This window comes from Calypte anna, chromosome 2 (assembly GCF_003957555.1).
Source record: "Calypte anna isolate BGI_N300 chromosome 2, bCalAnn1_v1.p, whole genome shotgun sequence".
NCBI classification, from domain to species: Eukaryota; Metazoa; Chordata; class Aves; order Apodiformes; family Trochilidae; genus Calypte; species Calypte anna.
The window spans coordinates 20,730,593-20,757,950 of NC_044245.1; the positions used below are offsets into that span (position 1 = coordinate 20,730,593).

General features: G+C 36.1%; 1 protein-coding gene across 2 annotated transcripts in view; it reads right to left on the bottom strand.

Moving 5' to 3' along the window:
- Nucleotides 1-4,258: 4,258 nt before the first annotated feature.
- Nucleotides 4,259-27,358, bottom strand: part of LOC103527499 (macrophage mannose receptor 1) — a 52,229-nt gene continuing 29,129 nt past the window's right edge. For both annotated transcript variants that reach the window (XM_008492693.2, XM_030446511.1), the window contains 20 exons: nucleotides 26,768-26,916; nucleotides 25,859-26,058; nucleotides 25,281-25,402; nucleotides 23,995-24,082; nucleotides 22,934-23,078; nucleotides 21,813-21,854; nucleotides 21,528-21,691; nucleotides 21,012-21,079; nucleotides 19,695-19,795; nucleotides 19,044-19,186; nucleotides 18,315-18,429; nucleotides 16,315-16,484; nucleotides 14,538-14,640; nucleotides 13,749-13,978; nucleotides 12,946-13,111; nucleotides 11,930-12,082; nucleotides 9,538-9,654; nucleotides 7,455-7,622; nucleotides 5,901-5,954; nucleotides 4,259-5,555 (listed from right to left, as the gene is read on the bottom strand). In XM_008492693.2, the coding sequence (XP_008490915.2) occupies nucleotides 5,305-5,555; nucleotides 5,901-5,954; nucleotides 7,455-7,622; nucleotides 9,538-9,654; nucleotides 11,930-12,082; nucleotides 12,946-13,111; nucleotides 13,749-13,978; nucleotides 14,538-14,640; nucleotides 16,315-16,484; nucleotides 18,315-18,429; nucleotides 19,044-19,186; nucleotides 19,695-19,795; nucleotides 21,012-21,079; nucleotides 21,528-21,691; nucleotides 21,813-21,854; nucleotides 22,934-23,078; nucleotides 23,995-24,082; nucleotides 25,281-25,402; nucleotides 25,859-26,058; nucleotides 26,768-26,916 (2,749 nt within the window). In that variant the 3' untranslated portion in view covers nucleotides 4,259-5,304. The remainder of the gene's footprint in view (nucleotides 5,556-5,900; nucleotides 5,955-7,454; nucleotides 7,623-9,537; nucleotides 9,655-11,929; nucleotides 12,083-12,945; nucleotides 13,112-13,748; nucleotides 13,979-14,537; nucleotides 14,641-16,314; nucleotides 16,485-18,314; nucleotides 18,430-19,043; nucleotides 19,187-19,694; nucleotides 19,796-21,011; nucleotides 21,080-21,527; nucleotides 21,692-21,812; nucleotides 21,855-22,933; nucleotides 23,079-23,994; nucleotides 24,083-25,280; nucleotides 25,403-25,858; nucleotides 26,059-26,767; nucleotides 26,917-27,358) is intronic.

Sequence of the window (27,358 nt, forward strand, 5' to 3'; positions counted from 1 at the left end):
CTTCTGCGCTGAACCAGATTAACAAATCCTTTTCAGTTTTTAAGACCCAACAGATACAGGGAAGTCCTTGGCAAATAAGGAACTGCATCACGTCACATGAGTAATTTTGAAATAATACATTAATGAATAAAGATAGCTTTCTAAGCTAGTTTCTCTACTTGATAAAATTTTTCTCTTCCATGGAAATATGAGATCTCAGAGGTATTAGTGAGGATTTTTGGAAACATACTTTACAATTTAGATTCACTATTTTTACAAAGAAGGTGAAATTAATATCTCTACCAGAAATAAAAGGAAAAAGTAAAAAAGTAGAGGAAGAAATGTCTGCACCAATACATTATGAAAAAAATTACAGTGCAGTTCCGTACTGTGAAATATTTCCTGAGACACCATACAGTTCAATAACTATGTACTTGGAATCAGAAATATCTGAATTTCCCATTTTTGCAGTTCCCCAGAAAATAAAAAAGCTGTAGAAAGTAGGATCCGTGTTCTTCAGGAGGCACCTGCCTCTTCTTTTCCTCACTCCTGACTACATGCAGAAGCAATATAACTGACAGCAACCACTGAAGACAATCTGGAGAGAAACCATACAATGCACATTTTTTAGACATTCTGAAAAAAAATCTGATTTTACTTTGAAAGACCTCTCTCTTTTATGACAGGTAAAAGAATCAGAAATACATAGAGGCAGGAAAGTTTACATCCCTTTTTGCATACACCCTTTGAAAAATCTGTTTCCATATGTTCAGGAGAGGCTGCTTTGGGATAACTTCCCCAGTATGGTATTTGCAGCAAATCTTTCCCTGTTAATTGCTGCTGTTGTAGCCAATGAAACCCTAGATACTATATGTAGGTGTGGGATCCTACTTCTGTAGTTCCAACTCAAATACAAATGGACCATTCACTAGGTCTAAAACAGTACAAAAGGAGTTAGAGCAGAAAAAGTATTACAACAGTGAAAGAAAATAGTGGGAGCTAAAGGACAGCAGATCCAGCTAGACCAAGAATATGGAAAGAATGGGAATCTGAGAACACTGAAACCTGAGGAAGTAGGAGAAAAAAGAGAGGGCTACATGGTCAGTTACTCAGTGAATTATGACACATGTAAAGGTGGCTGCATGGTGTCTGGAATAAACCATTCTGGTATTTCCCAACATGGGAATGTTGAACTCTGAAACATCAGCTTTCCATCTTGCCTTACTTCCTCGTTCAGGAGCTCCAGGTGTGCAGATGGAAAAAATAGACTTATTTATTATTTAGGCAGGAGAAATGCAGTACCCTGTGGTTCTGCTGTATACAATATCTGAGCATCACCAAAGCTATGGGGATGCAACAAGTACAATTGCAACAGAGAAAAAGAAACTATCCATGTTCTAAAGAAAGCTCAGTGTTTAGTGAAGGACTGTTATCCCCCGAGAGAGGCTGAAAAAGTGTAAAGCATTATAAAGACTGCTTCACCTCAGTGTCTGTAGATTTCTCTGAGCAGACACCTTCACAGCACACTAACTGGGAAAGAGAAAGGAAATTGCAAAGATGAACTCCAGCATCTTCCACTTTGCAAGGCACAGCCTGAAATTTTGGGAGTGGGGAGGAAGAAAGGCTGCTGGCTTTGTGTTGAGTCAGCATTGTTCCTTTGGTGATCTCTGCTCCCGGGCAGGAAGTTACACTGGCAGTGTGCAAATTCACCACCTTTTCTCTGAAGTCTGAACTCTTCTGGAAAAAAGGGGAAATGAAAGTTAAGCATGAGGGTATCAAGAAACATAGCAATGTGCAAAGCCTTTACATGATAAACCTTTACATGATACCAAACCTTTACATGATACCAAATATTGCCATCAAGCCATTTCTCAGCTATCAACAGAAATGCATGGGTAAGTCCATGAAGGTTCAACCAGATGCTTCCAAACAGAAGTTAAATAATTCATTCTCAAGAAGTTCTCATTAAGCTTTGGTATTAAAATTTGAAAGCAGTTTTGTGATCTTTTAGCTGCTAATACTCAATATTTTAGCACAGAATCCCACATATGTGGAACAATCACAGCTTTCAAACTAAAACTCTTTCAAACAAAACTAAACTCTGAATCTCAGTAGAAGCACTGTAGCCTAAAAAAAAAAAACAACAAACAAACAAACAAACAAAAAAACCCCAACACCAGATAAAAAAAAAAAAGAGTGAACAACCTTTCTTCTTTTTGGCAGGTTCAAAACATACTGAAAGAGCAACAGAAGGCTCTCACACAGTACTTTCATGCTACATAATCAACTTATTCTTTTCTCTCATTTATCTAAACAGCCAAGATCAAACATCGTGGCAGATAAGAAATCGTGGCAGAATGAGAGGATTATTAGTGATCAGTTAAAATTTTTCTTTGCTTTTGCATCCATTATTTGTGTCTTATCTTTCTTATCGAGAAATTATTTCTCTTGTTTTACAGCAAGAATATTGCAGTAGTGTCATCTATTCAGGAGGCAAAATTAGAGATTACAAGAGCAATAGGGAGCTTTTAAGGCAACTGACCAATCCCAAGCAGAGTAGTAGCTGGTAGTAGAGAATGACTGAATTTGTGATAGATCAGAATACATTAAGTAATAAATTAATTATATTGCATCTGTATGATTATGAATTACCAATTTGTAAACTGCTGTCTCAATTTTATGATCAGTTTTATCACACTATGATCAAAGGAATGATGATGTTAAAAAACTGGAAATAAAGTCCATATTCAGACAGTCTAATAAATGAGTTAGCATCAGTGAGTGTCACTAGCTAGGCGAAAAAAAAAAAAAAGACAAAACCCAAAAAAAACCCCAAAGCAAATGCCAAACAACCAAAACCAAGCAACAAAGAAATGGACATAAAAAGGAAAAAAACAATATATCTTGTTTTTTATAATTGCAAGTGCTCATAAAAGCCTTCCAATTAATCTTATTTAAAGGAGATATTTAATGTGTTCAGGGTCGTTAATTTCTCTACATTCTATTCAAAATGAGACTGTGTATGAAGTATCAATGCTGATATTCAGCTTACTACAAGGAACTGTGATGATTTAGAATCATAGAATGTTAGAGGTTGGAAAGGACCACTAGAGGTCATCTGGTCCAACCCCTCTGCCGAAGCAGGATCACATTCAGGATCTCCAGAGGAGACTCCATAACCTCTCTGGGCAGCCCATTCCAGTGCTCCATCACTCTCACAGTAAAGAATTTTCTCCTCATGCTGAAGTAGAGCGTCCCATGTTCTAGCTTATACCCATAAATCCTTGTCCTATTACTGGGCACCACTAGAAAGGGACTGACAGTTCCTATGTTGTAAATGCCACTGCTTCCATACTTGCTTCTTTTAGTGAGAAACTTTTTTCAATTCCATTTTATTGCAATAGGAGGGAGAGAAAAACATGCAGCTTAGATTTCCTCCTGTTCTGAAAATCAAGTCTTTTTCACTCACATTCTTTCTAATATGAGCAGGCCAAGTAGATCCATATTCCAAGTAGAGCCGCTGATTTGGAACCTGTTTTATTTTTTGTTTTACCTTTTTGAACAGTAGAGTATAAGAGATACAGCATTTCACAGAAGCAGCAGCTACCGTCAGCTATTTGCCAGCATGGCATTTTTAACTCTCTTCTACTCAAAGATGATGCTGTATTTCAGGCAGTTTAAATGGGTCAATGAGTTCAGAACTGTCCAGGCTGCAACAGACAGGTTCCCCACTTGACACTCTTTAGCTGCTGGAGAGTATGGCAAAGCACCAGAAATTATACATCCCCTCAATCTTTATTTCCTTTCCTTTCCGTGCATTTGCAGATATATGTGGCAAAATGTTATCTTGAACCATTCAGTGTGCAGACACTGCCACGAGATTGTGCAGATACTCAGAAAAGTACTGAACTTCTTTTGCCAAGAGAACGCTCCTATTTGTTGGTTGCACAACAGCCAATACAGTGATGTAGGGATTCCAGTCAAGGCTTTTGGACCTTTCACTGTTCCTTTCACACACCTTTCTAGCTGGCACCACTTCTCCATATGATTGAAACGATGTCACGCTTAACATCATAAACCTGTCAGTCCAGAGGCTTCTGGTACATAAGCCACACCAGATGGCATGAAGAACCCTGGACAGATCAGGAAAATATGGTCAATATATTACTTGACCAGAACTGTGGATGGATGTCTCTATGATTGTATCACCTCCTTTTTAATTTTATCATGTTACACAGTCTTACATAGAGGAGTATAAAACTAAAAACTATTTTAAAAATCAAAGCTAGTTACTGTTTATTTCACAGAATAAAATCTGAAATCACAAAAACAAACCTTCCAAACCTTTGAACATGAGTGAGGAATCATGCATGTTTTACATTTTACAAGATTTACAAAAATTAGGAATATGAACTCCACATTATGGTAACTGATATAGACATTTTAGGAAGGAAATAAAACCACTGGTAAATAATACATTGGTAAAGCTAAATTGTTCTTGACTACCAGCACACAAGGCACAATACCAGTATGTGATCACCTTAACAGCTACCCAGTACTCCTATAAACCTTCCAAACAAGTACGGGTAGTGTTTCTCTCCCTCCTCAGCAACTGCTGTCCTGATAAGGACATTTTGCCCTGATCTTACCACCTCTTAGAGACAAACCAACTTGTGGCCAATCAGAACACTGGCCATTAACACCAAATACACTCCAGAAGTCTGCCCCAAGATTTCACCTGATTAAGTCACAGAATACATGAACTACAAGAACTTCATAGTTGTTTCTCTGTGTTGCATGAACTTGTGGGAATTGAAATTTTATCATAAAATATGTTTTTCCCAAGTGATTTAAAGTGGATGCACCTAAATACAGACTTGCCATTTATCAATTACCCTAGAAAAGGGACTTGCTTGAAAGATGGTGGAATTAGAGAGACATTTGCTTAATAGCTTTTAGAATCTGCGTACTGGCATTGTTTGACATCTCAAGTAGATCTGTCTACATTTTACTTCCTTTATTGCATCCATTTCTATTGTTCCATTTAGTACTTAGTCAATATTATCTCTTTTCTTAAGATCCACACTCATTGTGGGTCAGCAAATCCTGAGATCTGAAATTTTACACATTATACAATGGTTAAAAAATAAAGTAACTGCTGTATGTAACATTAAACACACACCAAAACTGACTACTACAGTATTTGCACATGAGAAAATAGATTCTGCTTAATTCTAAATGCATAATTTTATTAAAACAAGGCACATTTTACTTTATTACATTACATTTTACATTACATATTACATTACATTTCTTTTTATTACATTACAGTGCTGCATGTTCATTCTGTTCTATGTTGGTCACAAGATCCTTTGTGTCACTAGTTCCAGGAACTGTGTCACTATTAAAATACAAATTGTTCTCAAAGCTGTCATTTGTTGACAAGCGATTCTTTCTTCTCTTGTAGAAGAAATATCCTGCAAGGCCACTTCCAGCTAGGATGAGGGTGGCAACAATAACTACAACTCCTGTTTTACTGTGGTTCAGAGGAGGAGGCTTCTCATCTTTTGTCATTGCTGAAAACAAATACAAGGAAATCAAGAGGGTGCTATATGTTCTTTATCTGATCACTGGAAATAATTTCTTTAGAAAGTATGATGTTTTAATTAAAAGTGTTCCATTTGTTTCAAAATAACGGGAGGCAAAGCTAACACATAAAATTAAAACACCAACATTTTGTGCTGTTTAACTAATTATTTTTTTTTTAATTCTGCATTTGGAAACTGAATGTATATTGTATTCTACTAGAAATTATTTGCTCCTAGGAAACAAATATGGTACAAAGATATATCAGAAAATGTAAAAGATATTATACAGAATACTGTATTGCTTACTGTCTACTTGAAAGACAATACTCTTACCCTTCGTAGGCATTTCAGCTGGTGGCATTTCGGCTGCTGGTGGTGTTTCAATTGCTGGCATTTCAAAACATTAATATAGAATTATTTTATTATTATATTATTATTATAAATACATGGCAATATATATCACTAAATACTGAAAGTATTTGGGTTAAGTCCATACACAGCTATACAGATCTATCAAAAGACACAGCACCAATGGTCTATTGTACTCTGGTCTCACATGTTGGTATTTACATAAACTAGCAGAAAAGAAGAAACATCAGAGAGTTTCCAAGGAGAACCATGAGAAAATTTACACATCATATTCAAGCCAGAGATGACCAAACATAATTCTCAGTATAACTGATTATTTCAAATTCTTGCAATATTTGTTATATAAATGTAGCAAGTGGAATAAATTTGGTTCACTGAGAGACTTCAATGGCCTAAAAAAAATCCTAAAAAAAGCAAATAGATTTTATCTGCTTCAGCCCCTTGAAAGTGCTCACTATCAAAACAGAGGTGAATGCCAGCACCAGCATAGAAAGGTGACTTGATTGGTTTAAAAGGAAGTTTGGCCATTGGTTTTAACACTGGTTACCCACAGCTATGACTGTTCTGGATGGAGAATGAATATTAAGTGCCTTTTAGCTTGTCAATGACAATGTAAAAAGGTGAGTAAGTAGACTCTGAATGGATGGTTGCATTTGACAGCTCTGCAGTATTTCCTGTAGGGGATACACTAATCATTACAAGCATCTGAGTAAGTAAGAATACTTTTGCATGAGAGCAAATGTATAGAAAAGATAGCAGAATTTTATTTCCAGTTTTGTAGAGGAAGTGAGCATACTTTAGCTACTACATGCATTTTACTCTTCTCAGTAAACATTTGTAAGAGATTCTGATATTGCAATACATGCTGGAAGAAATTATTAGGGTGATTTTTAGGAACATGTATGCACTGGTTGTCATTAATATAAAATCTGCACATTCAATTACTTCAGGATACTTCAAGATTAGCATATTCAAACTGTGTTATTTTGCTCTGCTTTTCATTCAGTCATCATCTCAAACATAGAGACAAAAAGTCCAAAAACTGTTCATTAGTTCATTAATATTAAATTCACAGAAACATGACTTCATACTCAGAAAATGCATGAAAATGAGACTTCCAGAGAGAAATACACAAAGCATATTCTGTGGACTGAGCAGGTTATTTTCTAATAGATGAGACAAATTTGTTTGCTTAAAGCACAGTACTAACTCTATGGACAGTCAACAATTGTTTATCCAGAAGGGGCAAACTTGATTAGTGCATACATTAGGTACATTTAAGGTAGGAATGCAGTATTTTTAAAACTACTCTGACGGGACTTGAGCACTGGTCATCAGTCCTACTTTCTGACAAAACTTAATCTTTCTTTCTTTTTGTTGGCATGCAAATGTGTATCCCTTGTCATTTACAAAACCTCAAAACACCCAGGAAAAATGCACTGCACGTAATGGCCATGTAATGCTAGCATAAAAAAGCATAATTAATTCATGAAAGAAAGTCATACATGTACCACTTACTTTTTGGCTTTTTACAAACATAGCCTTTGTAGGAAGAGCAATAGATATTATTCCAGTACCCAGACTGTGCGTACATTTCAACACAGTGCTCATTTTGTTGAGGGGAAGGTTCTCCTGCATTCCAGTTGACAAAATTAACTGCAGTGTTGTCTAGCCACAGCCAGTCTCCTAGTGGGAACAACAGTGCATATGTAAAAACAAGACAGTATTCACTTCCACCTGAACAGATTTGTTGACTTCCTAAGAAATCTACTTGTAGCTTGGGGACAGGCTACTAGCAACTTAGATTTTTGGTCTGATACATCATGTTGCCCTGTATTTTTTATGCAAATGATACAACATCAATTTTTGGAAAATAGCAAGCCAGTCTGGCTTATGATGTTACAAAGGCAAGAGGGTTTAAAGAAGTATCTCCAACAAATTATTGCAATGGTGCAGTATTGACTGTTTAGTTTACATTCATTAGTTATGTCAAAAGATAATTTGTCTTCAACAGAATGTCCTTTATTTCATTAATTTTTAGAGAGGTTTTGTAATAATTTTTAAAAAGCTCCCAGTGAAATCTTTTTAAGTCCAGTTTTCTTCCATTCGTTTTTCAGTTTGTGTTCCTTCCCACTGACTTTACACACACAATTTTCCTTCTTAAAAATCTGCTTTAAAAATCTTATGATCACTGATGTCTAACTACGCTGGGACTTTCTGCCTCTTCCTTCCTGTTCTCTTTTTTTCCCTTTTTATCTTTTAATAGTGTTACTTATTTAGAATAAATATATCCCTTGTGACTCCTAAGCTGTACACAAAGAAATTCTTAGACTCAGTATAAAAATTTTAAAATTGTGTTTTTTTCTTACCAGATTCTTCATATTTTGCTTTTTTAAATTTATGTTTTAAATACTTGTCACTATTTGTGCCTGGGCATGGCATTTGTACACAATAACTCTTCCAAATACATGTAATTTATCTATGTAGTTATGCTGAAATCACTGTAATCACTGTCTAGTAATCTAATGATACATACTTGCTAAAGCATCTCTTGATTATGATCTCTGTAAGAACTGTATTGCTCTACACTTACTCTAAAACCATGCTAAAAAACAGTACATGTGTCAATTAGCCACGAGTGACCCCCAACTTTCCTTCATGTGTTATGCTTACAAAACATTATTCTCTTCAAGTTCTTTTCTCTTCCACTGAAAACTTTACCTTTTCCTGGTTAAGATTCAAGTAGTGTAATTGAATAATTGCCTTCTCCTCATATGGTTTGTCAATGAAATGTTTGAGCAAGCAGTTTTTAAAACAGTCCTAAACTGGAGAAAACCTTGTTCCAAGTCACCTGAACTATTCTGCAATCCATTATTCTACAAGTGCTTTTCACCTGAACAGCACAAGACTTCAGTAACTTTTAACTTTAGGCCTATCATAAAGAAAGAAATATCTATTTAATTTAATGCTAACTGTACTACTGAGAAAATATGAATCAGCAGTTTTAAGATTTAATAAAAGTAATCTTTTGCCAATTGTCTCCTAACTCACCTTCCTTACAAAGAGGCAAAAAATAGAAAAACTTGTCATACACACAATCACAAGACACAAACAATTCCAGCTTAGAGCTGAAGCTGTTCTGAGGTCTGGCTGTAACTAAAGACAAATAGCTGGTCATCCCAGGATGGTGATTCCCAAAAGCAGAGGTGATGTTAGCCACATTATTTTCTAGCTCAAAAACTGCAAGATCTCAATGACAAGGATATTAACACAGGGTCTCTTTACATTTGAGAAGAACCATTTGACTTTGACTCAAGTCCCAACACCATTTTGTTTACTATGTGCACCTTCGTATCTTACTTTGTCATGCTGAAATTTTCCTGCTTTAGGATGAGATTTCTGTGGTTGGCCTTTTCTATTATATATCACTAGTTATTGTCTGATTACAACTGACCAGCTTCCCTTTGATGATAATGTACTAACTTTTCTAATTTCACGTCTTACGTATTGCAGAAGTAAAACGTGAAATTTTCAATGACCATGTCAAGCAGCTTGTGACAACTAGTCACCAAAAGAAAGATCTCAAAAGTAAATAAGTTACCATCCACATTTCTGTACAGTCCTGTCCAAAATGTTGAAGTTTTCCCTTCAAGCGGTTCAATGCTATATGTCAGAAAGTTGGCTTCAGTTGAGTCTTCAACTGATACCAAAGAGGCACCTGAAAGAAAAAGAGAAAAAAAATGTAGGAGACTTAAGTTTTCCAGTGAAAAGCATTCTCATTGCTCTGTGAAATGCCAGTCTTATTCTTGACACTGATTATCCACATCAAACTCCAAGCAGAGTTTGAAATTCAAAACAGTAACTAACTTCAGATAAGAGCTTATGAAGGACATTGGCATTGTCGCTGATTAATTTCTTATAATTCCCACAGCACTGCACTAGCATTTTGGCCTTTTTCCTCACCCATTGAGAAATAGCAACATAACTTAACAAGAACTCTAGGCAAAATACTACAGGTTAATATTGTATTGGAAGTAAGTTTCTACTGATGTGGCACTAGTTAAAAACAAACAAACCCAAACCCACTCTAAACAAAATTAAAAGGTTATAGTAAAAAGTATATATAACTTCAGTTGCTAAACCATGTGATTTTGCATATTAATAAGTGCTTCCTCAGTCTTTGTATAGTCCAAGTATGTCACAGACTTTTCTGACTTTCTGAAACACAGTCCTTTGTATAACTCTTTAACCAGATCTCATTTATTCTCCTGTTCAATCTGTAGCCATCAGAGAAAGAAAGATTATCTTGGTCACCTGTTGCCCAGTTAATGTGGGCAATGTTAGTTGCCTGCATACACCACTTGGCACTTTGCTCTAGCAAAGTCAAAAAGTCACAGCATGAAGCCAGCAGACAGAAAGAGCTTCCCACAGGTTTGTATAGCATGGAATTAAACACCAAAGAAAGCATATTTTCACTTTGCTTTAGTGTGGGGCTGAAATCCATTCAACAGGTATGGAGGAACAGCTGTGTTTGGCACTTCACTATTTTATTTGACTGTTTAATTTTTGAAGGTATTTCCTCACAGCTAATGAAGGAAGAGTTACAGGGAATGAAAATATTAGTCATTTCAATCACTGCTAAGCTACTGATTAATTATACTATGGTTCAAAATTCTAGTATGGGTAAGACAAAATTGGAAGAGTCCAACAAAACGCAGAGTGCAAGCAGGGACAGCAGAATATAAGAGAACACAAAATGTTCCTCTTTTTTTTCACTGTAGTCTTTTTGGTTTTTTAATTGTTCCTCTTTTGTGGAATGCTATCAGATGTTCGTTACATTAAGGTTATGTGATAAAAAGATTCATTGCTCATCCACAAGGGAGTCCAGAGAGTCAATGGCAGATGGGGGACCCCTTCCCTGGCTATTCCTAGGCCCATCACAGGAGCCATCAGACCATCAAAGGCCAATCTTCACTAGGACAGGGGAGGGAAGAGGCACAATGGCAGGGGAAGAACCCAGAGGTTGGGACATCCTGCTCAGACCCCTCCTGGGGCTGTCACAGCTCTAGTGTCCTGTCATGAAGCCCATCAAGACAAGTCAATGTCAGAATACCTTTCAGACTGAGGGGAGTTACATAGGCAGATGAGACACATGGTGTGATAAAAAAAGAGAATTCCAAGATTGCACTAGAGTTATTATGAGATGTTCAGGGAAGGAACCAAATGCAGGGAAAGAGATGGATGTAGATTATTTGGAAGAAACAAGTATAGAGAAATAGAGTGATAAGTCTCTGGCCATACCCCATGCTTGATCTGGGTGGACAGTCCTGTCTTCTTAATAAACCGTATTTCTAACCATTTTCACAGGGAAAAGACTTCACTTTGTATGCATGTGTGTGCAAGGAGGTCTAAGTACCAGAAACGGGAGTGGGACTATGATTCGGAGACCCTTGTGTTCCTATTGACAGCATCTGGAGCAACAGCAGGTACACAAGTGAGTATGTGATATCAAGTCAGCTTAGCCAGCAAGTAGGTAAATCAGCCAAGTATGTGCGTCAGCAAGGATGAAACCACAAGCTGAGATGGCTATCCAAGGGACCAGGAGAATCTCAGCTAGCTGTGTATGTATGCATGCCCATGTGTCTCTCTAGAGGCAACACCATGAAGGACTGATTACTGGAGGGATCAGAGTGTCTGTGGCAGGGATGGAGCCTTGAGTCTGCACCAGCAACAGGAGCCTGTCTCGTGGCCACGCATACTCAGCATGACATTCCATGTCCCAGCAACTGAGGACACTGAGATCTATGGAACACCTGGAAAACTGAATGTCTGAGCCCATCTGCTAGAAGGATTCACATTGTCCATAGATTGTTCAACACTTTGGACCATCCTTGAAATCACAAATTACAGAAATACGTATTGCATGTTCAGCTTTCCAAAGAGAGGACAAACACATAATAAATATGTGCTCTTTGATTAAGGAGCTCACTTACCTAGTCGAAGACATTCTAAAGATGCCTGGGCCCAGTTTCTTGTAGATGAAGATTCAATGTAGTAGCAATGACCTCGGAAAGGGATCCAAGACTTGTGTCCTTCTGATTCAGGGCACTTTCCTGGAAGCTGAGGGGGTTCGGTGGGAGCTTGAACTATTTTTTAAAAAAGTTTTTTTAAAAAAGCACAAAATTTAAAGAAATTGCTTCTTATACAATCTTTTAGAACAAATTGATCATTCCAGCTGAATGTGGAAAACACACACAGGTCTTTAAAAGACTGGAACCTGGTAGCCTATACTGCTTACTACAACACAATAAGGAGAAAAAGTCCTATACCTATAAACAAAAAGTATTGCAACTATAGTCTCAAGAAATCTAATTTAGCAAACAACCCAAGCATACTTTTATCTTTCAACACATTCTAAAGTTCAGCTCAGCTCTTCAGTCACCAATGTATTTTACACCTGAATGCTTTGCTGAATTAAGGCTCATATGAACTTAGTCATACAAGTTGCAACCTCATTCTCACATGACAGCAACAAGAGTTTCAAGTCAAAAACATAAAAGAAAGGAGCCTGAAGAAGTATCTTTAATAATTTCTATAACTCCTGTAGCTTGTTATTCAGTTATAAAAGGAAAAGCTGGAAAGCTGTCACACCTTACAGCTTAGTCATTCAGCTCTTCCCCCTTCAATATCGTACCTGTATGAACACCTAATATTCATTACCTTTTGATTTTTGAGGTTTTTGGTCTTGCAATGTTTACTCAATACGAGAATAAATATCAGAGTAACATGAGCCTAAGCTTTGCAAAATATGTCTAACCTTATTAATATAAAGTGATGGCTATTCACAGTCACACTACCTCTTTCTTAACGTGCATTGGTTCTCGTTTTAAAGAAGCACCATTCAACCCAAGTAAATTTAAATGCTTTCATCTCCTTAGCTCTTGAAATGAAAAAAAAATACCTAAGCAGATAATAATCTTAATTGAAATGGTTAGATTCAAGTTCTTACCATCAGCCTTTTTGCAAATAGAGAAGTAACTTTCATTACAGGATCCTGTTTTCCACGTTCCAGAAACATCCAGATAGACACAGCCTATTTTCTGTTTTGGCTCCCCTTCAGCCCATTTAGTATACTTCATTCTCCAGTTATCAACCCATTTGTAACGCCCATTGGTCTAAGAACAAAATAAATAACAAGAATTATTAAACTCTAAGCATGAATCATTCCTTCATCAGTCAAATGTCTGTCCGAGCACCTTGTGCTAGAAGATTTTTTTGTAGAAATCATTAGTGAATGGCTCAATTTACTTTGCAACAAGAAGCTACGCATTGAAAAATACAACAGCACAAAAAATACTTTTCAGCAAAATGAAACGCATAATACATGGCTTCAAATTAACTTAAAAAACATTAGGGAGTTCTCAGTTTCATTTACTACCATTTTTTGGAATAAATGCTTTCCACTCTTCACTAAGGTAAAAAAATATGAGGGTTAATCTCAAATACACAATATAACCAATGAGATCTTTCAAAATGCAAGCCTAAAATGTCTTGTTTGGAAGTGAACAGAGTGAATGTGATAAATAGTAAATAATAATAATAGTAAATAGCAAATAGCAAATAATTTTTACAGTTTAATCAGAGTAATGGAAGGGGATGGATTCCTACCTCTAAATCTGTCAGTACATGCAAGTATTTGGGGCCAAGACATAAACTAACTAAGCTAAAGTGAAGAGATATAGTAAGACTTTTCCATTCCTGATTTGCCCACAAGTAAAGCAGCATCATGTTCAATTAGTTTGATGTTCTTACCACATTACTGTTAAGACCAATCCACATTGGCACCCCATATTTTAACATTTTTATCCACAAGAATGACTGACTGTAGGGATCTAAGATGCTGGCAAGGTCAAACTGATCCCGTTTGCAGTTTTCTCGTGCTTCCTCCCATTGCATTTTGGTATCGACGAACAGGTAACTACTGTTACCATAACGGAGAATGCTGGAGGGGGATGAACTTGGAGAAGGCAAAAACTCAGCATCTGTAAAATAAGGGTGAAAAAAGACACATATACTCACTGAAAAAGAAACACATAGTAGAGACTGTGTTGTTTTCCAGAGATCTTTTTGTGAGTGAAAGGAAAACTGCACAACATCCCAGTCCTTAAAAAGGAATCAGATTCTTAAACCCAAGTTTTTGTTGCTTTTTTAATTAGTGCAGGTGTAGGTGAATTACAGCTGCACTCCAGACAGTTCATGCTACATGCACAAGATAGTATTTTCCAGAACATATTTTGAAAGCCAATGAGTTCAGAAAATGACAGAGAGAATAAAAATACAGCATGTCAAGGGTCATGGGAAACATAAAGCTGCAGATACAAATTCTGTGTCAGGAAGGTAGCAACATGCCAGTTATTGGAAAGAGCCAGCTGTGAGTAGTCTAACTGAACTTCTAACACATATTACCCTTTTGTTCCTGTCTGGAGAATGATTTGTGGATGTATTTTTGTTGGAAGTGAAATGACATTTAAATCCACACAGCAAAACAATTAACTGAAACACCATAAAGTCTGATTGCATTTTAACTTAAAATACAAGTACCTGCATTAATTTGGCATATATATCCTCTGCTGTTATCACAGCTCCCATCAGCCCACTTCCCTGCTTCCTTAACAGGACTGTTTTTCATGACAACACAATCAGCCTTGAGGCAAAAAGATATAAAATCAATTACAAATAGCTAGAAGAAGCAAACACAAAACTATCTTCCCCCTTTTACATCTTGAGACACAAGGAATGCAGTAGTTTTACTCTCATCCTTGTAATATTTAACAGCATAAGTTTTGTGATGTGGAGGTTCTGTTCCTCTTGCACTTCACAGATTTCTTAATGTTGTTCTTTCTTAAGCAACAACACAGTGGATAAGTAGACCAGAGTTATTCCAGTATTCTCATGTTTCCAGGAATACAGCAGGAGAGAAAGAAAGCCACGGGCAATTCAAAGTCAACCACTGTAGAAAAAGACTTAAATTTGTCACAGAAAAAAATCTGGACCATCAATAGGCAAATTCTATAGTTGAAAGCTGTGACGTTCCACACATAAAAATTAGAACTGCTCCTGCCCCAAGGCAGCCATTGATCTATCAGTACCACCCTTAAAGTGACATTTCAACATCTCTGATATAGATTCTAGCTATCCTGTCTACATGAGCATGTATTAAACAAACAATGGTGAATGCAAAATAACACAGGTGTACAAATGGTTTTGTGCAGTGAAGCATCTATATTTCATCTATATTCAATTTACTTCTTTGGATTTCTGTCTAGGAGGAGATACACAGATAAACTCTTCATTTGAAAGTGAAATTCATTAAGACTTAAATCTTTGGAACTGAAAAGTTGCATATTATTTTGTAATAACTATAATAATTTGTTTTGCCAAGGTCAAGTAAATTTAAAAATAAGTCTGAAATTTATAAAATAAGAACTTGATAAGTTTTCACAGAACACTTCATATAAATTCTACTACTTTTCATAAAAAGAGAAAAATATATATTGTTCCTCCCAGAAGCAGCATTTTAAAGATGCTTTCTCTTTTGAATTCTGAATTTTTGAACAAATTTTCTTCCTCCATTAGAGATAAGAAGCTCAGAGGTGTTACTTTCAAAACCAGGAAAAATCATATTATTCATAAAAGTAAGATTTCTATATAAGAAATTGCATTCAAGAGAAGTAACTATATACAGAAGTACTATAATCTGTTTTAGCTGCATAGCACAGAACTATCTAAATGTGTAAGATCAAGGAGAGGAGCTCCATCAGAGAAAGAAACAGAGCAAGTGATTTTATTTTTTTTTTCCGTAAAAAATGAATAGATGTCTTCTATAAGCATGCCCTTTCAGCAAGTGTGACTGATAAAATTTGCCTCTGTGTGAGACTTGGCTGTTTGAGCAAATGTTTGTAAGTGTCCCTTTCTCAGCAGTGTCTCAGTGTCTGCTGTGAAACCAGCTAAGTCCAGTACAGCTGTGATCAGAGGACTAGGAGGATGCACTCATTCAGTGTTCTTTTGGGGCAAATGTCAGGAGGTAAGAATCCCACTGTCCTCTTTCCCACAGCCTATAAGAGCAAGCAGGGTGAACACCAAAGCAGTGTTGGCTTCCTGGATACAGAAAACTGAAATTTGAAATTGATCTCTGAATGAGCACTTAACAGATCCTGTCACAAGCTAATAGAGCAACTGCTCAAGGGCTCAAAAACCATTCACTCTGTTTGGATTGTTAACTGATATATATTTTTATATAAGTCAAGCATTAACATGTCTCAAATCAAAAATGTGTAAATGCAATCTAAAAATCAAATTTCTGTAAATTGCCATTTACCTGGCCATCATACGAGTATAGATCCATACGTCCTGATGGGAAGCCTTTGGCCCAGTTTGTAAAGTAAACCCCTGTTCCATCTGTCCAAAGGAACCTCAATTCATGGTTTATATCATTTAATCCAATCCATGCGTCAGTAACAAAATCTTTCATATGGAAGGTGAGGAAAGCTAGAGCAGAAAATGGCAAAGAAATTGAAAAAACACTGTTAATGAAGGAATAGAAATGACTGGCCTCACAGAAAATGGTGATACTAAACATTTTTTCTGAAATGCAGACCACTTAATTTTTGACAATACAAGCAGGTCAGATGAAGGAGGAGACTTTTGTGTTTAAGGAATGGGGAAACAGATATGTAACTGTCACTGTGGACAAAGTAACTTCAGCTATGTATCCAAGCTGGTACTGGGATGAATTCCAAAAGCAGGGCATAACTGCTTTTTGTAATGCCTCAAAACATTTATAAATCCTGGTCCCACAGCTGACTTGGAAATATATAGCACATACATATTTGATAATCCTACCAGACTGCTTATCCCTTAGTGTTATTAAACAGACAGCACCATTAAGCACCTACAACTTGTGCATATTCACAAGTTAGAGAACTGCAAGTGTTTCTTTTCTCCATGGAACACCTGGGAAATAGTTTACACCATCTTATCAGGGAGCAGAATGCACAAGCAACATGCTTAACATGAGTCTCAACAGAACTACTCATCCAAAGAACATTCATCACCACACCTTTGCACAGTCAAGAAGGTGCCTATGTGTATTAGCTAGCATAAAAATGGAGCAGGCCAGGTCAGCTGGGATTCATCAGCCACTAATCCACAACACATCAATCACTGTGATCAAATTAACATATAACGGCTTTGTCAGCTGCAACAGTCAGTGTCATGAGCTTACTGTTCCCTGCAAACAATATTTGCCCACTTTATGAAATGTTCAAGTTCTTTTAGTCTTTTAAAATAAAAGCAACTTAAATAAAATGATACCTGTAGATTTCTTTGCCAAATGTTAGCATTACCCTTCTGCCAGAAACTGTATCAGGAACTCAAGTCTTTATGCCCACTTGTCCAGCAATAACAATAGCTTTGTGCTAATAGCTTTATTGCTCATTTCTCTTTCACCTAGAATTCAAACCCTGTGCATGAACTTCCTGAAATCTGTACTGCAGAAAGTATTTTGGGCAAGTATCTACCTATAATTGAAATGTGGAATTCTGATTCTTCATCTCTTCACATGTAAAAAACATAACTTGTATTAAGTTTGTGTCAGGAGTCTAAACTAATTGCTTAGACTACAACAAGGACTTTTTTTCACAATGGTTTATTTTTCAGTATGCTCCTTTGAGTTCACAAGCAGGGTGTGTTGTGTAGCATCTGTTTCTCATCACTGTATTACAAAACAGTATCCCTAAAAAGACAGTGTTAATAACATCTACCAAAATCTTCCTCAATTTTTAATTTAAATGTATGCCCTGTTAATTCAAGCATGAGGTAATTGCCCTCTGCTCATCTTCTCCAGTCAGTAATCCAGCTCTTAGTTACATTAAAATAAGCTCTTCTAGTGAAAAGAATGGTACTTCTGTGTGATGAGGTGTGCATAGGGGTATAAACAGTCAAACCTCTGTCCCAGGCCACTGAGAGACAGCAAGGTCAGGTCCTAAAGGTGTTCTGATTGAGATAATAAGAAAGCCATGCAAAGAGTTAGTGACATCCAGTGAACTACACCATCTGCAATGGAATGTGGTGGGTCAAGCTGGAACCAAATGTAAGCAGAAAAAGCACTACTTTCGCTGCCAGGAAAATATGCATATATATGTATGTATGTATGTATGTATGCTTACACTTCATAGTAAATTTCTAAAAATTACATATTTTGGGAAAAAATGAGATGTGCAATTATTCAAATCCTGCCCATAATTACAAAAATACAACAGACATCCTGCAAAGATTAAATATTATCTCATCTAGTTGCTACAAAGCTATGCACAATACCTTGCACTTGTTCATTAGGGATAGTGGCCAGGTTTCCTCCTAAATTCATGCAAGCTGTTCGTGCAGCATGCCAAGTGACACGTTCATCTTCTGTAGATCCAAATATTTTGTAACACTAAAACATAAAAAAAATTCTATATATTATCTTTATTTCAATGTCCTTCACAGATTGAAAACCACAGCTTTAAACAAAGCAGGATGGAAAAAAGTAAAAATAATGAATTTATCTGGAAAAAACCCCACATTCAGCTTAAAATAAGGGGGGGATTTTTGTTCTGATCTTTGTTCAGTATGAAACTAAAGATCTTAAGTAAGTGTTTTGCTCAACAAGACACATATTAGATTTGTTCTGAAATCCCTAAAAAAATAAGTAGAAACTGAATTTTATAGACAGTTAGCTAACAATGTTAAACTAAGCATGACTGATATTAGTCTGCCAGTTTATTTATTTGACTCTACAAAGCATACCACTTTAGCAAAGTTAAGGAAGATAAAATGGAAAATAGATTCAGCACTGAAAAACTACTGAATGTGCTCATCTGTGTTCATTAGAAGCAACAAAAAGCACCTTTCCTGCAAAAAAAAGAAAAGCATCAACCAGGACTCTGTAAAAATAAAAAAAAAAGGTAATATTTTAATGTAGTAGGAGGCAATATTATTAAATAATTCCCTTGTTTGCTATTTAATGCTTTGCCAAACATCTAACATATGTTCTATTTGTTATGGTACCTTATTGTGAAAGGAAAGCCAAGTTGGATGACATCCTCTTGGACTCGAAAATGTTGTTGGAGGAACAGTTGAATTAATGGAACTGTTGTGCCTTTCACAGATGTAGGGATTTGGATAACCGCAGTTTATATCATTCCAAAATCCTGCACAGAATACAAATGGGAAACTATATGATACCACATCCAGAGCTACGCAAATGGAAAACCTTTTCACTCATTCTTACACAACGGGATTTTAGTTGAAAGGCAGGATCAAGTCCTAAGTCCTCACTTTCTTAACATACTATATCAGCATCTAGGATAAATCTCTCACATTTTACACGCTGTAATTATAGAATGTTAAAAGCAGTGAAGAAGCAGGGACTAGAAATATCAATGTTATAATGTCACATTCAGCCAATTTTAATTAAAAATATAAACCAGTCATATAGCAAACACAACCATCAACCTCTACCAGACCTTCCCCGTGCTAGGACTAAGGTAAACGAAAGAGCACGAAACTATTAAATCCTGAATACAATACTATGATCTACTCCTATAACATCTTGCAAAAGAGGAAAATAAATGTGGGAGAGGTGCTTCTCAGATGAAAAAAAAATTGTAACATAACACACAAATAACGAAATTTAGGAACAAACTTAAAAAAACTCACCTAAATTCTTATACATAACTACACAGTTTTCATCATTATTTGCAAAGTTAGGTTCATGTGGTGCCCATGCCAAGTAAGTCACTGGAGTGCCATCCATCCAGCTTAAGAAAACAATCCAACAAAACACTTATTGGGGACAGAAATAGAACTGCTTCAATTTTGCAATATGTTTATTATAACCATCCATAGTATAAGTGGTTTTTGACCAATTTGCTTCTTTACTAATAGCACTAAACTTACTCTGTGCAGAGTATGTATTGAAGTTGTGTTTACTCTGCATTGAAACAATGTGCTGATTTTTTTGCAACTGATAGGACAATACTCAATCATTCGAGTCAAAACAACAGCCAGACATCACTTCAGCATGAGAGAACCCAGATGCTCACCATTTCCCCCAAGTCATACATTCCCTGTGTCTGCTACAGACACAAGAGATATTTGCAGCATGGTAAAATGCTTGATCTTGCCCCCATGCAGAGGAAAAGGACTTGACAAACCACCTACAAGGAAATTCCTGTGCAATGTACCTTACCATAAGGAAAAATATAAACACTGAAAAATGTGTACATCCATGTAGATTACACAATAAAGAACAGAAACACAACCAGAAAATGAAATATTTCTTGGGATATACACTCCTTTGTAACCTGGGTGATAGAGGTGCCTTGGTTCACCCTGCAGACACATAGACAAGGTACTTCACTTAAAAGTACATTCATCTTAGGGCCCTTACAAAAACAATGGATTGGCGTAGATACCTCATTTTCAGAAGTTAATCTGGTCCACCTAACATCATAATTATCCACTGGAGGGTCCTCATTGACCTTGTGGACTAAAAGGAGAACCAAGACCTAGGAATCTACCTGGGCACTTCAATACCAAGAATGAACTGAAAGCAGACCTGACATAGAATCACACGTAAAAATCAATATGATGTTTCATAGAGACATTCAGAAAAGCTTGCAGAAAACCTGCTTTCCTTCAAAGTGCATCTGGTGCACTTATATAGTGTCATTAGCTATTGTTTTTACATATGACTTGTAGTGAAATGAGGCAACCAGGTGCCACTAATTACCAGGTAGTGGGCATGAGCTTGTGTTAAGCCCACCTGTGCCTGATTAGGGTGGGCCCCCCACTGCGCATGAGCAGGATTAGAGGGCCAATAAAAGGTGAGCTTCCAAACACAGGCTCACAGAACTCAGAGGAAAAATATTCTCATTTGCTTTGGCAGGCCACAATTTCATTCAAGTATTTCATTATTTTTTTTCTGCTCTGTACATTGTTTTAAAGCAAACTTGATAATTCTAGTTGGCCTACCTTGTCCGCTGGTCAACACTCAGTTGTAAACCAATGAAATATGCATCCTCTTTGCCATTTTTCAAGAGCTAGAATATGAACATTAAAATTATATATATTTCCACTTTTTATCATAGAATCTATTGTCATGGTATGGAGCAATATACATCTGACTGAGGATATGAATTGCTTTATCAATTACAAGCAAGCATTAAGACTTACCTTAGCATATTACCAGCTGCAGACAGATGAGATGTGGTGTAATCACCACATTGAATAAGAAAAGCAAAAAATTATCTGTTAAATGCTTACTCTGCTTATTTCTATGCAAAGTACCAAACCAAAATTGTCTTTGTCTCAGTAGTGAAAAAAAATCTAAGAAAATATGTGAAATTGTTCCTCATACTGATCTAGCTTATTGCTACTGCAATTTCACCATAATAAAACTTCTAGGGAGTACACCAGAGTGAAAAGGATTTGTGCCCATGCTCACTTGTTTTGGATGATTTATTCCATAGTATTAATGATTTTTCTTACATATCGCCAGAGGAACTTTCTTTCACTTTCAGTCTGAATGACAGCAAGATCTCCAAAGTTCCTCTTGCAGAACTCACGACCTTTTTCCATAGGAACATTCTCTGTGCTGAAATAATATTGTTTGTCTTCATGTACAAGCCATCCATCCTCAGTAGTCTTATAATCTGTAAGATAAAGGTTAAGTTAACTACAATGTTCCTGAGACACAAGACATTCTTATTAGAAAAATTTTAAAAATGTTTTTAGACATACACATACACGAAGAGTTATAATAATAACACCTACTGGGTGCAGGAGATTCTGTTGGTTCTGGCTTTACACTTGCCCCTGTAAGAAAAAACATTCATTTTTATTGTACACTTTCTACTGCAAAAGCAAATATTTACTATGATTAATAGGTATATTTTTCTATTGACACTAAATTTTACAGTTACCAAAGGATTTAACACCAAAAACTAGGAGGAACTAAATAGCCTTAATCTCTTATTTTTGTTGCACTGTTAAATTTTAAATACATCTTCTTTCTCCCTAAGGCTCTAAATATAGGCTGTTCCTGATATGCAGAGTATTATAAAACATCTTTAAATTCATCTGAATTAAGTAATTATTTTCTGTATTCACCAGATGCAGAAAACCTTAACTCCCAAAGCATTAAGACAGCTCTGTATCTTCCTCTCCCTCCTTTCCCCAGCATTTTTATTTTGCTTTACTCAGTAAAGCACAGTATAAGATTGTGGTAAAATGTTTAAATGAGCTCTTTCTGAAACACTCAGAGTTAGGTAGATGCCCTGCTTCTAGAACTCAAGATTTCCCTCAATTATAAATCTTGTTCGGAGGTCTTCAGAAAACAAAAAACATCAAAACTCAGATCTCAAGAGAATTTATCAAGGAACCAACATATACCTGACAAGAAACCACCAATATAAAATCCAGTCAATGCAAAATAAAGCCTCCTGAAAATAGGCTCCATCTTTCAGCTACAGATTTCAGCTAGAGCTGACAAAACAGTACCTACGCTGAGCAAAGAAGGGAGTTTTCATACCTAAAATTATGTATGTGAATTGTTTTGCTATCTATTTACTAAAAACATGAAACTCAACTAAAAATCCAAAATAAGCAAGTGCACAAATTTCTCTAAAAGTTAAAAGTGAGTGTGGATATTAAAAGTAACATATCACATTGGCCCTTCTGAAATCATAGAGAAAGATAGGTGAAATCCCAGCAAAGCACCAAAGGCTCTGAATCTTTAAATGCATTGAAGACATGGAAATGCTTATATCACTTTGATATTTCACATTCCAGAGTTAACCAGCCTGACAGGCCTTGAAATTACTTATTTCTGAAAATTCAAGAAAAAATCAACAGAGTATATTTTGCTTTTATACTAATGCAAAGGAGTAAGATACCTTTTCTTATCTGGCAAATCCAGCCATACAGATAATCACAGTGCCTGTCATTCCAAAGCATGCTGGAACCACCATTGAGTTCTGCACAGTGTTCAATTCCTTGATAATAATTGGGTTCTCCCAAGCCCCAGTTTTCATACCTCACCTACAACAGAAAAGATTTTATGAAAATTCTGCTACAGAGAAAGAAAATGGAGAGAGGAAGGAGACAGCATCAAACTCCAGACTTACAATTTGCTCCTACTGCCAGTTTAAAAAACAAAGAGCAAACCAGAAACTCCACATAAAATTCCTGACATTTTAAACTTTCTTCCAGATTGTCACTGAACTGCACCCTAGGTAACAGTTGTTTTTGATCAGACCTGGAAGAATACTGACATTTTTTATAGGACATAAATTCTGCAAAATTCATTTAATAAGGATGGGGCATGCTACATGTTGATGTTAAGTAAATATCCTGTATGAGTAAGGTAGCAGGACATTATTATTACATAACAAAACTCTTGGCATTTTTTTTCAGAAAAAGATTACTGCTATTCTAATATTCCTCTATAAATTCCAGTTTTAGTTTTCTGTATGGTAAAATTCCTTCAAGATATTTTGACCAGCCTTGCATGAAATATGCTCACATCTTAAAACCCACTTTTGCTTCTACAGCTTCAGATCTTAGTCTAAATTATAGTCAAGTCACACTGACATAAAACAACTGCATTCAGATTATTGGAATGTAGGCCAATTTAGACAAGGATCTAACTACCAAAGGACAGAAATACTAAATGTAGACTATTTTACTCAAAAAATCTTTGCATTTATAAGGAATCCTTTTAGTGTACATGAATTTAATTTGCTTGTTGATTCAATGCATGTTTTCTTTTCAGAAACCAGTGCTTTAGCCAAAGAAACTGGGCCATGAAATTGCAATTCATAAACTTTCCTAAATTAAGCATGACACAGCAGAGGGTTATGATTAAGCATAAAATTACACAGAAACAGAAACACCCCCCACACTTGAGAAGCACAGGCAATGTAAAATAACAGGTGTGGAAAATTAAATCACTCACTGGAGATCCATCACTCCAAACAAAGCCATCATCAGGATTCAAGTAATACAAGCCCATCCAGAAATTTTGGTTGTAATAGCCATTGTTCCTAAAGAATAATAAATAACCTATTAGTAAGTAGTTAAAACATCAAAGCAAAACTAATAAGGGTGTTACAGTATTTACATAGCCTATAATTCACAACAATTAATAAGATACTCTAAAAATAATTCTTAGAGCTGTTAAAAACAATAACAGTGTGGAAATAATTAAAATTCAACCACTTCAAGATGCTATCACTATGCTTTAACTCAGACCCACTGAAATGCTGACCAAGAAAATGTCCAGATCCAACCCAACTCTTGAAAATAAGTTAATACATATATTTGTATGATGGGTCAATAGTTACTGTTGCTCCATTAATCAACATTTTATTGTCTCTGTAAAGGCATTTGCTGTTTCAAAACACAGAAACTTGCAGCAGTTGAATCATGTTTTAAAAACTGCACCTTAAATTACTTATTGTCTGCAAGCAGACACATTTCAGTGATTTGCCTGAATTTAATGAGTTAATTTGTATCAATACAGCATGTGAATGTTATACTTACTATAAGTACATAGCTGGAATTCTAGTAGAGTTGCAGCATTTTGCAAGGCTGCCATGTTTCAGTCCTGCTTCCTACTTCAATAGGGATGTACCAGTTCATTGAGCCCAGCCTATTCAGGTTGGATTGCAAGTGCTACCTTTTTAAGAGTATTTGATCTCATTCAGAAATCTCACACCTGCTTTTTACTGTTCAAGGACTTATGAACATTATTTACATGCCCTGTGTGGTAATAAAAGAATCAGAAGTTGCTTCTGCTTTCTAATTCGTTCATTAAAATCATATGGAATCAATATATTGACCAGATTTATATCACAACTGCTACCCTATTTGTACACTTGCTTATGTGAAATCATCTGGCACGTGTGGTAATTTTACAGTATCCTCAAATTCGCAGTAAATATTTTTACAACAGATGATAAATCTTGCCTCAAGTAGATATCTTTCCAATCCCATTTTAACATTAGTTTCTGGAGTGATTCCACTAGTCACACAACTCCTGGTATTTCAGTAGCTCTGGGTTTTTTTGCTGTGTTCAATACAAAACACAGAATCATAGAATTCCAAGTTGCAACGCACCTCAAGGATCATCGGGTTCAACCTTTAATTACACTGGAGTAAAAAAATATCCATAAAAAGAAAAATTTTCAGAAAGATCAAATGGGTAATTAAAATTAAGATGACCACACTGCAGATACTCACACAATAGAACGCCATATCACATCCTGTTCTTCTTTACCATTAATGGAGGCCAGATCTCCTCCTATAGCTCGACAAAACGCCTGAGATTCAAGCCATGTTTTCTTCTCCCCTCCTGAAAAAGGCTAATGAAATCATTTTGTAATCAGAAAAAATAGACCACATAAATCACAAGACCAAGTAATATCAGCTACCCACCAGCAATTCATTTACATTAACTTGTTCTATGAGGATTACAGAAACTTTGAATATAGGATTTATGAGTGTTCACCTCTTTGAAACAAAGGCTTAGTATGTCTTTAAGCAAGCCTGCATTGCTGACAGGAGTATGTGCTGCAAGATAACAAGACACTTAATCTTAAAAAAAAAGATAGGAAATTAAGATCAGAAGGTCAGACCTGAAGATCAGACTTCAATGGAAGAAATAAAACTGTAAGCAGTTCAATATAAAGGAAAAAGACCTCCACATATGATCTATAAATAAACTTATGACACAATAAAACATGTGTTTACCAGTTTTTATTGCATGCATGTGCAGCAAATAGAATGCATCTTCATGGAGAAATAAGCTACATACTTACTTTGAAACAGAAACTAATACGATTGTTTGAGTTCCAACCTTCTGGACACCGGGGAATAGGAGTTGTGGTAGGAGCAGGTGGAGTCGTCACTCCCTCTGCCCACATTTTGCATAGGAACTTTGCCTTTTCTTCACATTTTAATACATCCCATAATCCACCTGCGATCCCAGTCCTCATGGCAACGCAGCCCCGCTTTCTTCCTGGTTGTAAACAGGAATGCACAAAATAACATTTAAAGGGTCACAAGAATTTAGAAAACTTCGTATTCTATCCTAACAGAAATTAAGTCTTTTTACAGACTCAGAAATGTTTCTCATGTTGCTAACCATCCTCTTCCTGATGTGATCATGTCAGAGATGACATGGCTACCCAAAATTTTATTAGAAGAGAAAAATTTAGCGATGTCCACAAAATTTAGTAAGAGTTGAAACAAGGAAATAATAGCTGATCTAGTAAAGATAGTAATCACAAAAATACTAAACATAAATCTAACCTTGGCCCTCTTATCTTTTTCTATAATCACATTTTCTTTAAGAGCAGAGATGCTGATTGCATGCTGTGATCTCACATACCTCAGAACACACAGCAAGTGCATTGAGACCTGGCTGAACAGGTAGGACTTCCAAGGAGGGTGCAGTATGCCTGCAGAGTTTGCTATTCCTGAGTAGTAGAGACACTGACTTTTCCAGAAGATATGCAAATCAGAAACTTGATCTCAGTTTAAAGGTTTTATCCAAGCTCATATTAAAAACTCATTTCAACACTACACTGAAAGTTAGCAACAATACTGCACACTTGAGAAAAGCAGTGAGAGAATTTGAGAGCAGTCAGTATTTATTCCATTAAGTAAGGGCTAGGGAGTAAAATAAAAAGAATCAAGTAGTGGATTCATGAAACATCTTTACCCACCAGGCATTTCAGAATTCCAGTGTGTAAATAAGACAGACTCGCCATTAGCCCACTTGAATGTTCCCTTTTCTTCTACATCTGAAAGTCCAATCCAAAAGTATCTTTCTGTTCTCAGCCCAACCAAACTAGTGAGAAAGGCTTGTTCGTATCTACTCAAAAGAACACAATCATTAAATTAATACCATAAAATTTACTTTTAGAAGTTGTAAAAGGCTTATATTTTCTCAGAATTACCACTGTACCTTCTTGAAGGTGTAGTTTGGGTGGATTTACTTGAACTAAGTTCATAACCAAACATTACATAACAGATATTTTGCAAGCTTGAATACCAGAGTATTCCACCTTTTCTTTGAATGTCCAGTAAAGAAAATGGCAGTCACAGACTGACATGAAATTGGTGGGAAAGAAGAAACCTGACGTGACTTATGTGTTATACCACTGCATTTTTTGAGTGTTTCTAGTCTCCTTGTATCTGAATGACTTCTTTCAGGCAGATCCAAAACTGGAAAATGAATCTCAGCTTTATTCAAGAAATACACAAAAGTAGAGCAAGAGTAGCATGACACTAAGTTATCAAACTAAGGAACACTA